Here is a 14,859-nt window from a genome sequence, read left to right as displayed (position 1 = left end):
CTTTTATGGTCTATCCATAGATTTTCAATTATGTTGAGGTCAGGAGATTGTGAAGGCCATGGCCATTGATGTAATCCCCCATGTTGCACCCTAAATACGGATGCAACCTGGTGTAAAAGGTGGATTAGCCTTTAAATTTATTTTTAGGTATGCTGTTTGAATGGGAACACATAACTTGCATACAGTGGGGGTTTTCTCAACTTTGGCTGCAAAAATGAAAAAAACACTCCTAAGGATGGTGCGGGGGATATCTTCCTATTTCCCTGAAGTCCTACTGAGCCATAAAAATGTACACTCTCGTGTTGTGTGCATGTTTTTATAGAAACCTTTCATCGGCCAGATCCTACCTATGTGTCGGACTTCCCCCTCATGTCCACAGCACTTGCACTTATTGGTTATAAAACAGATGCGTGGAATACATTTTGCTATGGATCACCCTTTGTTTTTAGTACAGAATAGGGCATGTTTATAACACATTAGTCTGAGTTGACATTTAGCAGGTAGGCTTGGCTGATCTGTTTATGTCCTTTTCTGTCACTGTGTCCTTCTACAAGCGCTAATTATTGTATTGTCACTAGGGGACATGGTGTAAACAATACTTCCAGTAAGTCCACTTTCTTTCCCCCCTGCTGAGTTCCAGCCATTGATAGAACTCAACTATAACTGTGACATTTGTTAAAGGTCATTTTTTGTTTTTTATTGTCCATGTCCTTCATTTTCACAATGACATTTATTTTTGTGTTGCCGTTTGAATTGTGGCAGTAGAGATTTTTCATCCAAACTAAATTTTTGAGCAAAACCAATTTACTCTTCAGTGTATAGAGTGATATGTAGGAGGTATAGGTGTAACATAACACAAGAACCTGGATTAAAACCTAAAGAGGTCCCCATACCTTGCACCAAAGCATTAAATAATATCTGAAGCTTGGTGGAGTGGAGAGAGACTTTATTGCTAATCGGGTTGTCCCGATACCGATACTAGTACCGGTATCGGGACCGATACCAAGCATTTCCCTGAGTACTTGTACTCTGGGAAAATGCTCCGATACTTTACCGATACCTGTCGTTCCCTGTATCCCTGTATTCTCCCATCCGTTCTGCTCTCTCCCTCCATGCTCCTGTGTCCCCCCTCAGTGCCGCTGCCGTTCTGCTCTACCCCCTCCGTGCCCTGTGTCCATTCTTCATGCCACTGCACTCCCCCTCAGTGCCCTGTGTCCATTCTCCATGCCACTGCCCCCCCCCCCCCCCTCCATGCCCTGTGTCCATTCTCCGTGCGCTGCTCTCCCCCTCCTTGTCGCTGCTCTCCCCCTCCGTGCCCTGTGTGAATTCTCCGTGTGCTGCTCTCACCCTCTGTGCCCTGTACCATTCTCCGTTCCGCTGCACTCCCCCCTCTGTCAGGATGGAGAGCGGAGGTAGGAGCCGCTAAATCCGTTTCCTACCTTTTCTGAATGAACAGAGTCAGTGATCACCGACTCTGTCCATTCATATAACTGAGCATTGTAAACTGTGTTTACGATGCTTCAGTTTATGAATGGAGAGGAGCCTCTGTCTCCTGTCCATTTATTTTCAGCACAGCTGAGAAAGAGACTGGGGAATCTGTGTCCCTAGTCCCTTTCTCTGTATCAAAGGGGAGATGTCAGAGGTCTGTTAAGATCCCTGGTATCCCACCAAAGCCCCCCCCAACAGGGCTAAGAAAAAAAATAAAAATAAAAGCAATAAATAATAAAAATAATTGTAAAAAATACATTAAAAAAAACACAAAAAAACACACTGACACATCCATCCCCAAGGAAGCATTGTAAAAAATAAAAAAAAAAGTATCGGTATTCGGTATCGGCGAGTACCTGGGGGAAAAAAAGTATCGGTACTTGTACTCGGTCCTAAAAAAGTGGTATCGGGACAACCCTAATTGCTAATAATCAAACCAAACCACACAGCCATGCTTGGGTAACCCATTACAAAACGGTTAAACCAATGTTTCGAGAGCATGGTGGTCTCTGTCGCCTTGAAAAAGACTGCCTCTTCGCTCTTGAAACTTTTGTTAATGTTTTATACTGGTGTAGAACCTCAGTAAATCCTTCTACCGACTGGATTTGATGTGAGGGATATAGGCAATAAGCAAGTCCCCTTGCATCCACACACTATAAGGATTTCATGGGTCTAGGAAAAATCAGAACGTACAGGGATGTCACAAATGTGACATTGTACCACTCTGATCTGCCTTAGCAGGTCGTGTTAAGGAGGCCTTTGAAAGTTTTTGAAGCCTTTTGGATCTTTTAAAATTCCAAAGAACTAGTATATTCAGGAGGAATACTTGCATACTTAAAGCGTAACTACACAACATTTGAGCACCACATACAAAAAACACAATTTAATTCATTTATAATATTCAAAGCAAACTCGCCCATCCAGCCATGTCGCCATGCTTTAATTTCCCTGAGAAATCACTTTGAAAACCACCCCTAGCATTTCTGGCTGTGGCCATCTTGAGTAAGGACAGGTGATTCATGTACCACTTTCTGGAATCCAGGTATCCTTAGCTCGGACAAGCAAGAGGGTGTGCTTAGCCAAGAAAACCACTCCTCCCCTTCTGAAGACTCCTGGGATGTATTCTATAATTTGCCTAGGCCTGGAAATGGGAAGTAACTGAAGAAATGTATAAAAACTAATTTAAAACAATAAATCTGATATACTTTCCTATCTCTTTACTAATGTTAACGGCGTAAGGATTACAATTAGTTTAATTTAAATACAGGCTTCCCTTCAAAAGTTGCTCGATTTTTAACATAGTCTTCTCACTGGGTGCTGCCAAAAGATGTCCGGCTTCTGCGCACCACGGTATACTGTACTTTTTTTTGTTAGAATGTCCCAATTATCTTTAAGATTTGTTCAATATATTTTCTTGTGAAAAACAAAAGATTTGTGTGTGTGTGTGTGTGTGTGTATATGTGTGTGTGTATATATATATATATATATATATATATATATATATATATATATATATAATATGTGTGTGTGTGTGTGTGTGTGTGTGTGTGTGTGTGTGTGTGTGTGTGTGTGTGTGTGTGTATGTGTATATATATATATATATATATATATATATATATATATATATATATATATATATATATATATATATATATATATATATATATATATATATATATATATATATATATATATATATATATATATATATATATATATAAAACATTTTTTTTTTTTATGAATCTTGACTAATTGATAGTTTTATTTTCAGGTATTCCAATAACCCAACAACACTTAATATGGAATAATATCGATCTCAAGGATGATGTTTGCCTAAATGAATATATGTAAGTATACCGAAATAATGTGTGCTGGCCATTAATCATGAAAGCAGTTGAATAAAACATGGAACTAACTGTGTTTTCTTCCCAAGGATCTCAGAAGGCTGTACATTGAAGTTGGTGTTGGCAATGAGAGCAGGCCCAATTAACACTCGCAGAGGTATGTGTGGGAACTTATATCTACTAATCTACATAAAACATTCAGTTCTGTAATAACTACTTTAGTGTACAGTAGTAATAAAAACTCTACCTGTTACAAGTGCAAATGTTTGCAAAGTGCATCTCCTGACTGCCCACTACACAACGCATCCTCTCCAATCACGCTTCTTGCTGCCTCGCCGCTGCAGGAATCCATCCTGGGTAGGCTCCGGTGTCAAAGCATACTTGGGTCATGTTACCCTAAAGTGGTGAAGTTATTGTGTTCCTTTATTCGTTTAGGATGTTTTAGAAGACTGTTTACGCTGTTGCACCATGTTGGCACACAGTCATTAAAGTGGAACTTTGCTTCTTCTGAGCATCGCAAACCAAAAAAAATTATATTTAATTATTTTTTAATATTTAAAGCAAACACCCATCCATCCATGTCTCCATGCTTTTTTATACTCGGAAATCTCTTTGAAAAACACCCCCCAGCATTTCTTGCCATGGCCATCTTGAGTAAGGGCAGATGATTCATGTAGCATTTACTTCTTGGCAGCCATACAGGCAGGAGGAGGGTGTGCTTACCTGAGAAACCCCTCTTGAAGACTCCTGGGATGTAAGACACTCACCCTAGGCCTGAAAACCAGGAAGCAACTGAATAAATAAAACAAGTAAATATGATATACTTTCCTGTGAAGTTCTTCCTTAACATGCATTTATTAAAAAGCAGCTAGTCAATTTGAATAGGCTGCCTAGCACACCAAAAAAGAGGCATGTACTATTTCTTACTTTCTGCCATGCTACAAGGAATGGTAATGTTGGCATGCATTGTGTCTTGCAACGCACATCCACAGGCAAGCTGTGTTTGAGTGCCATTTAAAAAAAATAGCACCGCACCAACTTGTATTGATTTGCATGTTGCCCTGAATAGTGTGGATGGGCCTATTGGCCTATATATGGCTCAGTCCGCAAAGCTTGCACACTAGGATGAGATTCTGTATTTAAAAAAAAAGGCATTTATTTTCATCTGAGCGCAGTGAGATTTGAACATTGCAATCACATTGCTAAAATAAATATCTTTATCCGTTTTCTTAAGCTTTGCGAAATAGATTTTTTTTTTTTTTTTTTTTTTGAGGTATACATATATTTTATCTCTAGTAACAAATCAGTATATGTTATAAACCTATGGACCACAGGGGAGACATGCACATATATGTACATACAAAGGCACATATTGGGGCACCTATGCATAAAAAAAATAGTTGATTGCAATACACGTTGCATATTGCCGCACACAGACTGGCTCCTAACTTTTTTAGCTGGCTCCTAGATTCAAAACTAATTTGTCAAGCCCTGCCATAATGGCATTTAAAGAAGTTCTGCCAAAGCTTGTTTTGGCTGTTTTTCTATGGATCACAGGAGTGCAGTTCGTTTGGCACCTCTGTATCTCTTTTTCAGCAGAGAGCAGGCTGACGTCAGAGTTGGTCCAGGCTCAGGCATCACTACAACCATGGAGTTGGGATCTGCCTAGATCCCTGGACCGGCTCAGCCTCTTAGCGAGCTGCTGAGAGCCTGAGCTGGCCGCTTCTGCCTCTCAACAGCCCAATGCTCCAATGAGCAAGGAGGGGGCAGAGCAGAGAGCTGCTGATTGATAGTCAGCAGCTCTCTGCTCAGGGAGCTGTGAGAACCGAGCGATTGGCGGTGTTCAATCGATCAGTTCTCAGTGTAGAGGCACCGGGGAACAGATACAGCGTCAAACCGATGCTGCATCCACCTTTTTGGTAAGTATGAATCCAAAAAAATAAAACCCATACTTCTCTTTTAAAGGGAAAAAAACGTGTTTTTTACTTTTTAATAAAGTTTTAATGTATGGTCATATGATGGCAAGCCTTCTCATAGGTTTCTGTTCTGTATAGCAGGGGGAATGCGTGTCAGTATGCGAGTGTGATGACATCACATAAGCTTGGTGTTTACAGTTTGACAATAAGACCCCAGTCACACAGGGGCAACACGACTTCCAGCTCGACTTTGGGAGGCAACTTGGACACGACTTGAGTATGAATCACAGCGCGACCTAAGGCAACTTCAAGTTGCCTCCAGGACTGGAGGCTTTCCAGTGGCCAATCAAACAAGAATCGGCTTTGTGGGAGGGAGGGGTTTGCCTGAGAAATGTTTGTTCTCTTCCTGTATTGTTGCTTCAGTTAAGACAGTGATCAGACTTCTGAGGCGACTTCCATTGAAATCAATGGGTACAAGTTGCCTACAAGGCGCCTAGAAGTCGGATTGAAGTAGCACAGGAACCTTTTCTGAAGTCGGAGCGACTGCAGTATTGTGCATTAAGACGGCTCCATTCACTTACATTGATTTTCTCATGCAGCGCGACTTGAGGAGACTTGGGGTGACTTGAAGTCGGATCCAAAGTCGTCCCTGTGTGAATGGGCTCTAAGGGTTCTGCTGGGAGCTTCTGTCAATCAAGACAGGGCTGGGGTAGCTGTATACATAGTTTAGAATTTACAGGCATGGCATCCTGTAACTCCAAGCAGGAGGTACAAAGCTGACCCTACCAGCATGGATCTGCTTCTGTGCTTGGCCATTGTCAGATTAAACCTGGGCAAAGATCAACTGGCAAGATAACCAGGTATTTCTCTCATAATAAATAAAAAGAGTAAAAGCTAGTTTTCCCAAGTCGTCTTTCAGGACAGCACCTTGAGAGATAGTGACTCCACCCTCACCCACAGGAAACACCTTCTACTTCCTCCAGATCTTTAAAGGGAGGCGCCTCCCTAACACACCTCAGTTGTTGTGTTTCCTCCAGCTGGAGGGAACATCTTCTGTGAGGGGAGTAAATATCTCAGGTGTTCCTGGGAGACGGCTTCCCTCCTACCTTTCTCCAGTTGAGACCGTCTGTCCTCCCGTACTACCCGAACGGAAGCGGTAGTTTTCGGGCTCCTCTTCCCCCTTTGTGCTCGGCGAGAGCCAGAAACACTCGGTGACCTGGAAGGAACGGCGGTCGCGCGCGCGTCGCCGCCATTTTGGCGTGGCCAGGATGGAACAGCAGGTTGCTGGGTTAGCGCGAACGTCTTTTTTGGCGTGACCGCAGGGGGAAGAGGGAGGACAGAGGCTGGGGCCTTTTTCCGTTTCTGGTCCGGTGCAGCGGCACTATTGGAGTCCGGAAACGGTGTGTGAGCCACGGTGAAGCGCTGTTCATCTGCAATGGAGGTCGCAGAAGTTACAGCGGTGGGACAGGCACAGGCACCAGCAGGGCCAGGTAGGAGGCAGCAGTTTAAGTCTGCCTGTGTTTTTTTCCTTACCTGTATCTTTTTTTGCTTTCCGGTCTCCTTTTTTCTAATCCCCCCTAGTGGCAAGGGGCCTGTCGGGGCACTGGATTGGGCACATTTCTTTCCTAGTGCACCCATGTGGGGGGGATCCATTTATTGGGACTGGGTCTCATTAAGGATTCCCCTGCTTTCTTTCTTCTCCCCAGGTAGATGGGCGAGAACTATAAGAAGGCTCTATGCAGCACATGCATTGCTTCTTTTGTTCAGGAGGAATCAACCCCTATGCAGGACAGCTGGTTCCCTCCGTAAAGAAAGAACTCTTTGCCACGATTCAAACTTTTCGTGACTCTTAGTTTCCCTTCCACAACTCGGGCCTTCACCTCCCAGGAAAGGTCACTCCCATGTTCCTTCCAGTGAGGATTCAGAGGGGTCGGGGTTTATCCCTGGGGGAGGTGTATGGTTGCTTAGAAATTTTTTTTCAGTAAGGTTCCAAGTTTATATGTCCGCAGGTATGCAGATCTGAGTGAGCAAAGCGCAGGACATGTCCGATCTACTCAGTTATTTCTGACGCCAATGGGCAGACAGAGCTGGCAGAATCCAGAAAAAGAGCCTTTTTCTCAAAAACCCATAAAGGGCGATTTTCTTTTGAGGAGATCCCTCTACAGGGTGGCTCAGGTGTCCGGGTCCTCTGATCTACCTTTTTGAGGACTTGGGGGTTCTAAAAGACCCTATGGACAAACGCATGGATTATATTTTTTCCAAAAAGAGCCCATGGCAGTCGATCAGGAAATTGAAACCCGCTATGGCCACGACATGTGTAGCCAGAAACTTAGAGGGTTGAACTATCCAGTTAATGGTGGTAGATTCACCTAAACAAGGACTCCTTTTCTGCCCTATCCTCTGCAGTAGTTTATTTAGCTGATGCTTCAGCTGAAACAATTTGAGGTTGAGAGACCACAGCCTTGATTTAATTCGGCGAGAAGGGCGTGGTGATTAAAGACCTGAGGCCAGGTGATGCAGCTTCAGAAAATTTAAAGCTTGCAGAATTCTCTTTTTGGGCCGGAACTAGGAAGCATCCTAGACGGGTCAGCTGAAAGGAAAAATCTTCCCAAAAACAGCAAGCCAAAGGGAAAGGGGGAATTCTCTCCTATCTTCCTACGCAAGCCGAGAAATCCCAAGGACTCAGCCGTGCGGGTAGGCGGAGGCCTTCTAAGGTTCCTTCCGCAGTGATCAGCGGTAACGTCCAGTCAGTACATTCTGATCACTCTTGCCCAGGGTTATGCCATAGAGTTCTCGAGAGCCTGGATAGCTCAGTCGGTAGAGCATCAGATTTTAATCTGAGGGTCCAGGGTTCAGGTCCCTGTTTGGGCACTGCCTTTTAACTACCTGTGAGGTCCTTGAACTGAAGATAGGGCAGTCGTTATGCACGTCTGTCAGGAATGTGCACTGGACCAAAGAGTTGAAATGTCCTAGGGGATGGGACGCCAACTCTCCCCTCTAGGCTCTCGGAATCTGCGCCAGAAATAAAGAGGGGATTCCAACTTGTTTAGAAACCCCTCCCAAGAGAGGTTTTGTTGATTACATAAAAACCCTGGCCATGCAGTCTCATTTAGAGAGCTGATTCAACAGACTGGGATGCTATTCTCACTTATTCCTGGTAGAGAAGCCTACAGGAAAGTTCAGAATGAGCTTAAACTTGAAGCCTGTAAACAAATCGGTCAGATACAGAAGGTTCAAGATGGATTCAACTTCTTTTGGTCAAGAATCTATTGATGCCAGACTGTTTTTATGGCATCTTGAGGGGACGCGTACCTGTGCATCCCTACCTCCCCTCAGTCCAGAGGGTTGGCAGTAAAGTGTAGTGGGAGTGGATCGTCACCTTAAATTCAGGGTGTTCTCTTATTCGGACTGTCATCATCGCCTCATATTTTATTTTAATTTTTTCACCAAGGTGGTGGCGGAAGCCCTAGCCCCGCTTCGTCTACAGGGTATTGCAGTTTGGCTTACCTAGATGACCTATTCTTTTCTTCACCCCATGGAAAGATATGTTAGCGAACAATCTATTCAGGGCGAGAAGTTACTCGGAATCACTGGGCTGGATTATTAACCTTCAGGTATCATCCCTAGTTCCATCTCAGGAAGTCCGTTTACTTGGGTTACCAGGTAGATTCGATAAACCGGAAAATGTTTCTCCCACAGGAGAAAAAGGGCCAGGTTTTCAGGACACAGCGTTGCCCTGGGCCCACCCGCCCTCCCGAGCCCCCCGCGGCCACCCCAGGAAGACAGACCGCGCCCGACCATGGCACGTAGCCCTCTCCCCCCGTTGGGGACGAGACAGCCTAACCAGCCGATGGCTATAAGGCAGGTGATGTTGGCATTAGGAGTTCTGACATCAACAATGCCATTCATTCTATGAGCAAGACTACATGTCGGGTGCCTACAGACCTTTCCCCTGAGATCATGGGATCGCGGTCTCAGTTCCCTGGACTCTCAGATAAAATCCCATCGCAAGGGAGGAGATCTCTCTATGGGTGGAAAAGATCAGGAGAGCCTTCAAAGGGTCTGGAGTGGTCCTTTCCAGTGAAGCGATCCTCGGACTGGAGAGAGCTAAAGGCGATTGCATTGGCTTTAACAGAGTTGTTCCGGGTCTACTAAATCACCATGTTCAGGTGTCAACGGACTATACCACAGCAGTGGTATACCTAAATAGACAAGTGGGCGCAAGAAGCAGACCTCTGCAGATTCTTGTGGCAAAAGCTCTTCTCTGAGCGGGAAAGATTTTGCGGTCCCCATAAGCGATACGCAAACTTAAAGTCCCTGTACAGGGTAGCGCATTACCTGACATCAGGTTTGGGAAGCAGAGTGGTCTCTGAACCCGGAGATCTGTTGTGGAAATTTCCAACAAGTGGGGTCATCCAGAGGTGGACCTGTTGCCTCAAAGGGAAAACTCTCAGGTTTTTGCAATTCTTTTCCAAAAACAGACTGGACGGGTCCGTAGGAATTGATGCTCTGACGCATCCTTGGTGGTTTCACCTGTGCCTCACGTTCCCCCCCCCCCCCCGTTCCAGTTAATCCCCCCTAGTGCTAAGGAGGATTCAGAGAGAAAAGGTACCGGTCATCTTGATCGCCCCGTACTGGCCCAAGAGAGTTTGGTCCTCGACGATCCTAGGAATGGCGGCCAGGCCATGTTGGTATCTACCTCTCAGACAGGAGCTGTCAGTGCAGGGCCCTGTATGCCATCCAGATGGGTCCAGTCTCTCACTTGCAGCCTGGCATCTGAAAGGCAACTCCTAGAGAAGAAGGGTTCTCAGACCGTTTATTTTCTACTCTACTGGAAAGCAGGTAGAAAGTGACGAGGATTTTAGGCACAAAGGCGTGAAAGATGTATACAGCCTGGTGTATCTCGTCTAACCAAGAGCCTATCGAGCTTGGGTCCATTTTAGAATTCTTTCAGGAGGGAGCAGATAAAGGTCTGGCGGTCAGTACATTTAAAAGTACAAATATCTGCTTTGATAGTGTTCCTAGAGGACCACTGGTAGCTCGGTCTCTTTTAAGCCCTTTCGAGGCCTAGAACGGCTCAAATCAGGGGTTCTCGTATCAAAATCTTTTGCGAGTATTAGGATCCATGGCAGGAAAGCCATATGGAACTTTTATAAGACGCATCTCTTAGAGATCTTACCTTACAGCTTATTCCTGGTCGCTATAACTTCAGCGGGCAGGATCAGGGTATTCCATACTCAGTCTATAAGGGAACCTTATCCGTCTTTATTCTTGGATTGAATTGTCCTAAAAACCGATTCAAAATTTTCCTAGGGCAGCAGTTAATCATTGCAGGATATTGTGCTGCCTAATTTCTGCGCAAATCCCTCAGGGGAGAAAGATTTTCCTTAAAAAAAAAAGAGGCTTTGTTATGCTATCTCAAAATAACAAAGCGCCTCAGACGTGTTCTATTTGTTCTTTTTTGGGTTGCCAAGCTTTAAAAGGTACCTTGGCTAGGTGGTGGAATTTATCCATTCGAGAAGCCTTCTCTCACGCAGACGTGGTGCCACCAGCAGGAATCGGTGCTCAGTCAACAAGAGCACTTGCAGCCACATGGGCAGAGAGAGCTGATGCCACCCCTAAGCAAATGGGCGAAGCAGCGAGATGGTTAAGCTTCCGCACCTTGGTGCGGCAATACAGTTTTGGACCTCACATCCGCCAATGACCTGCATTCGGCAGAAGAGTCCTACAGGCTGTTGCCCCACCCTAAAGTTAAGTCTCTGTTATCCTCTCAAGGTGCTGTCCTGAAAGACGACTTGGGAAAATTCAAGTTAGACTTACCGGTAACTTGTTTTCCAGAAGTCTTTCAGGACAGCAACGACCCGCCCTATTGGTTTAATGTGCCATGCTGTGACTAACGTATGTGTTTATATGTTCCAGCTGGGGCCGGAGGTTCTCTGATACAACTGAGGTGTGTTAGGGAGGCGCCTCCCTTTAAAGATCTGGAGGAAGTAGAAGGTGTTTCCTGTGGGTGAGGGTGGAGTCACTATCTCTCAAGGTGCTGTCCTGAAAGACTTCTGGAAAACAAGTTACCGGTAAGTCTAACTTGAATTTTAAAAAATATGGACACCGTCACATCACTGAAATATTTAATTCTGGGTTAACATCCACTTAAGGACCGCCTCCTGCACATATACGTCGGCAGAATGGCACGGCTGGGCACATGTACGTCCTGTACTAGTACCCAGCCGTGGGTCGCAGGCGCGCTCCTGCTACCCGGTCCAAAGCTCCGGGACCCGCGGACCCGATCGCCGCTGGAGTCCCGCGATCGGTCCCCGGAGCTGAAGAACGGGGAGAGCCGTGTTCTTCACTGTGGCGGCAGCATCGATTGTGTCATCCCTTTTATAGGGGGACACAATCAATGACGTCACACCTACAGCCACACCTCCCCTACAGTTGTAAACACACTTCAGGTCACACATAACCCCATCAGCGCCCCCTGTGGTTAACTCCCAAACTGCAATTGTCATTTTCACAATAAACAATGCATTTTTTGCTGTGAAAATGACAATGGTCCCAAAAATGTGTCAACATTGTCCGAAGTGTCCGCCATAATGTCGCAGTCACGAAAAAAACGCTAATAGCTGCCATTAGTAGTAAAAAAAAATTAATAAAAATGCAATAAAACTATCCCCTATTTTGTAAACGCTATAAATTTTGCGCAAACCAACCGATAAACGCTTATTGCAATTTTTTTTTTAACAAAAATAGGTAGAAGAATACGTATTGGCCTAAACTGAGGAAAAAAAATGTTGTTTATATATTTTTGGGGGATATTTATTATAGCAAAAAGTAAAAAATATTGCATTTTTTTCAAAATTGTCGTTAATAAATAAATAAAAACCACAGAGGTGATCAAATACCACCAAAAGAAAGCTCTATTTGTGGGGAAAAAAGGACGCCAATTTTGTTTGGGAGCCACGTCGCACGACCACGCAATTGTCAGTTAAAGCGACGCAGTGCCGAATCGCAAAAAGGGGCAAGCTCCTTTAGCTGCATTTTGGTCCGGGTCTTAAGTGGTTAACAAAACTTTCTACATATTACTGTCAAAGAAAGTCAAGGGTGGTCTTGTTAAAGCTTTAGGCTTTGCCTAAGGACATACACAATATGTTTTCATTATAGGTATTCCAGTTTATTTTGTGGTGCAGGAAAGCTTCCAGTTTAGAGGTATTTCAAGGGGTTAAGAGTATAATGTGAAATTAATGAGGTTGGGTATTAATGTACTTGGCACTGGTTCTGCATCTCTGGGATTTGCCCAGCAATAATCTTTGGCAGCATTTTGCCTTTGGAAAGGGAATCCTTTTTTTTCCATTTGTGAGTAGCGCTGTTTAGTCATCCAGACGGTTACATAAGCAGTGTAAAGCGAGGAGCTAAATCTGTACAACAATCACAGCTAATAATATACCTATAAAGCCAATGTCGATAAATCAATGTAGCATTCAGGAGCTCTAATGCAGAATTATATAGCCAAATAAATATGTGCAACTACAGCAGCAGAAAGGATTAGATTTCCATTGGCTGTCTATCTAAATATTTAGTACCGCATTTTAGTGAGTGCGCACACGTTTCTTTATTGCAACAACCCAGATTCTTCAGGCCGTGTGTGTACAATTATATAAATATATGGTATATAATATTTGTACCAGTCATAGATAATACCTAACCCTTTAGAATCTTTCCTACTGATGTGGATGCACATATTATTTTTATTGAGATTTTAATATGCACTGAACTTCAAGTCGGACAACATTTAAAAAAAACGACACCAGTGACAAATTCTGTAATGCTACTAGAAACTATAAAATCTGTCCGAGGGACCATGTGGCCCAAATGTATACAAATCAAATCTTTTGGTTTAATATTCAAATTGCGCTAGGTCTGGCTCCAAAATCCAGAAACCATGGGCCAGATTCACATAGAATTACGTTGCTCCTGGGCAGCATAACGTATGTGATTTACGTTACACCGCCGCAGGTTTACAGCGTAAGTGCCTGATTCTCAGAACTCTTACCTGTAAACTTGTAGTAGTTCTCCTCAAAGGGACAGGGGCTTTTTAACCACTTCAGCCCCGGATCATTTGGGTGGTCAAAGACCAAGCCACTTTTTGCGATTCGGCACTGTGTCGCTTTAACTGACGTGGCTCCCAAACAAAATTGATGTCCTTTTTCCCGCAAATAGATTTCTTTTGGTGGTATTTGATCACCTCTGCGGTTTTTATTTTTTGCGCTATAAACAAAAATAGATCGACAATTAAAAAAAAAAAAAAAACGTATTATTTACTTTTTGCTATAATAAATATCCCCCAAAAATGTATATATATTAAAAAAAAATTTCCCTCAGTTTAGGCCGATACGCATTCTTCTACATATTTTTGGTAAAAAAATAAATATATAAGCATTTGGTTTGCGCAAAAGTTATAGCGTTTACAAAATGGGGGATAGTTTTTTATGGCATTTTTATTAATTATTTTTATTTTATTTTTTTTACTAGTCATGACGGTGATCAGTGATTTTTTTCGTGACTGCGACATTATGGCAGACACATCGGACACTTTTGACACATTTTTTGGACCATTGTCATTTTCACAGCGATCAGTGCTATAAAAATGCTATGGTTACTGTGAAATGACACTGGCAGTGAGGGGGTTAACCACTAGGTGGTGCTGTAGGGGTTAAGTGTTCCCTGCATAGTGTTTCTTACTGTAGGGGGGATGGGCTCTGTGTCACATGACACTGATCTCTGCTCCGAGTACACAGAGCTGAGATCAGCGTCACTAGTCAGAATGGGGAGATGCTTGTTTACACAAGCATCTCCCCGCTCCATACCTCCGTCAGACGATCGCGGGGATCCCCGTAGCAATCGAGTCCGCGGGACCCTCGGTCCGACTCACGGGGAAGGCGGCAGGGTCGCGAGCGCGCCACCGACGGCATGACATATTGGGTATCTATTCAGCGTAACATCATCTTTCATATTTTATGCAAAAAAATAAAAAATTGTGTGCTTGTGGTTTAAAAAAAATATGTGTTTAAATAGCTGCACAAATACAGTGTGAGATAAAAAGTTGCAATGACCACCATTTTTTTTCTCTAGGGTCTCTGCTAAAAATATATGTGTGTGTGTGTGTAATATATATATATATATATATATATATAATCTCATTTTTACATGTAGGAGAGAAGTGTCAGAATTGGCCTGGTAGGCAAGTGATTAACGACCCCTGGTCTAGAAGAGTGGGTGTTTCTAAGAAGGCTGCATTTTACATGTGATCATGAGTGAAGAAACTGAAATCCAATGAATGAAAGGGGTGGCTCAAGGAAGGTCAGGCTGGGGTGGGGAAGGATAGATGACGCTGGATGTCCTCCAGCCAGAAAATGAGTCGCGTTCTATCTGACTTGCTGTAGCTTCTAATGCACACTGTGAGAAGCGTAGTCAAGTGTGCAAGACTGAAGGTAAGGCCTGATTTCAAACGAAAGCAGGCGATTGGATCTATCAAATCCAGAACACAGGAAAATACAACTTTCCAATGTAAGATTGTTTTATAAATATTTATACATTCGCCGGGGCCAGTTAAG

At 43.8% G+C, this 14,859-nt stretch overlaps 1 protein-coding gene across 3 annotated transcripts in view; it reads left to right on the top strand.

The window, feature by feature from the left end:
- The window catches only part of ZFAND4 (zinc finger AN1-type containing 4), a 59,605-nt gene that overhangs the window by 16,035 nt on the left and 28,711 nt on the right, over positions 1 to 14,859 (top strand). For all 3 annotated transcript variants that reach the window (XM_040362276.1, XM_040362277.1, XM_040362275.1), the window contains exons 3-4: positions 3,260 to 3,335; positions 3,422 to 3,489. In XM_040362276.1, coding sequence (XP_040218210.1) covers positions 3,260 to 3,335; positions 3,422 to 3,489 — 144 coding nt within the window. The remainder of the gene's footprint in view (positions 1 to 3,259; positions 3,336 to 3,421; positions 3,490 to 14,859) is intronic.

This window comes from Rana temporaria, chromosome 8, assembly GCF_905171775.1.
Source record: "Rana temporaria chromosome 8, aRanTem1.1, whole genome shotgun sequence".
NCBI lineage: Eukaryota > Metazoa > Chordata > Amphibia > Anura > Ranidae > Rana > Rana temporaria.
Note: the sequence above shows the minus strand (reverse complement) of the source record. Positions and strands in the feature narration are given on the sequence as shown.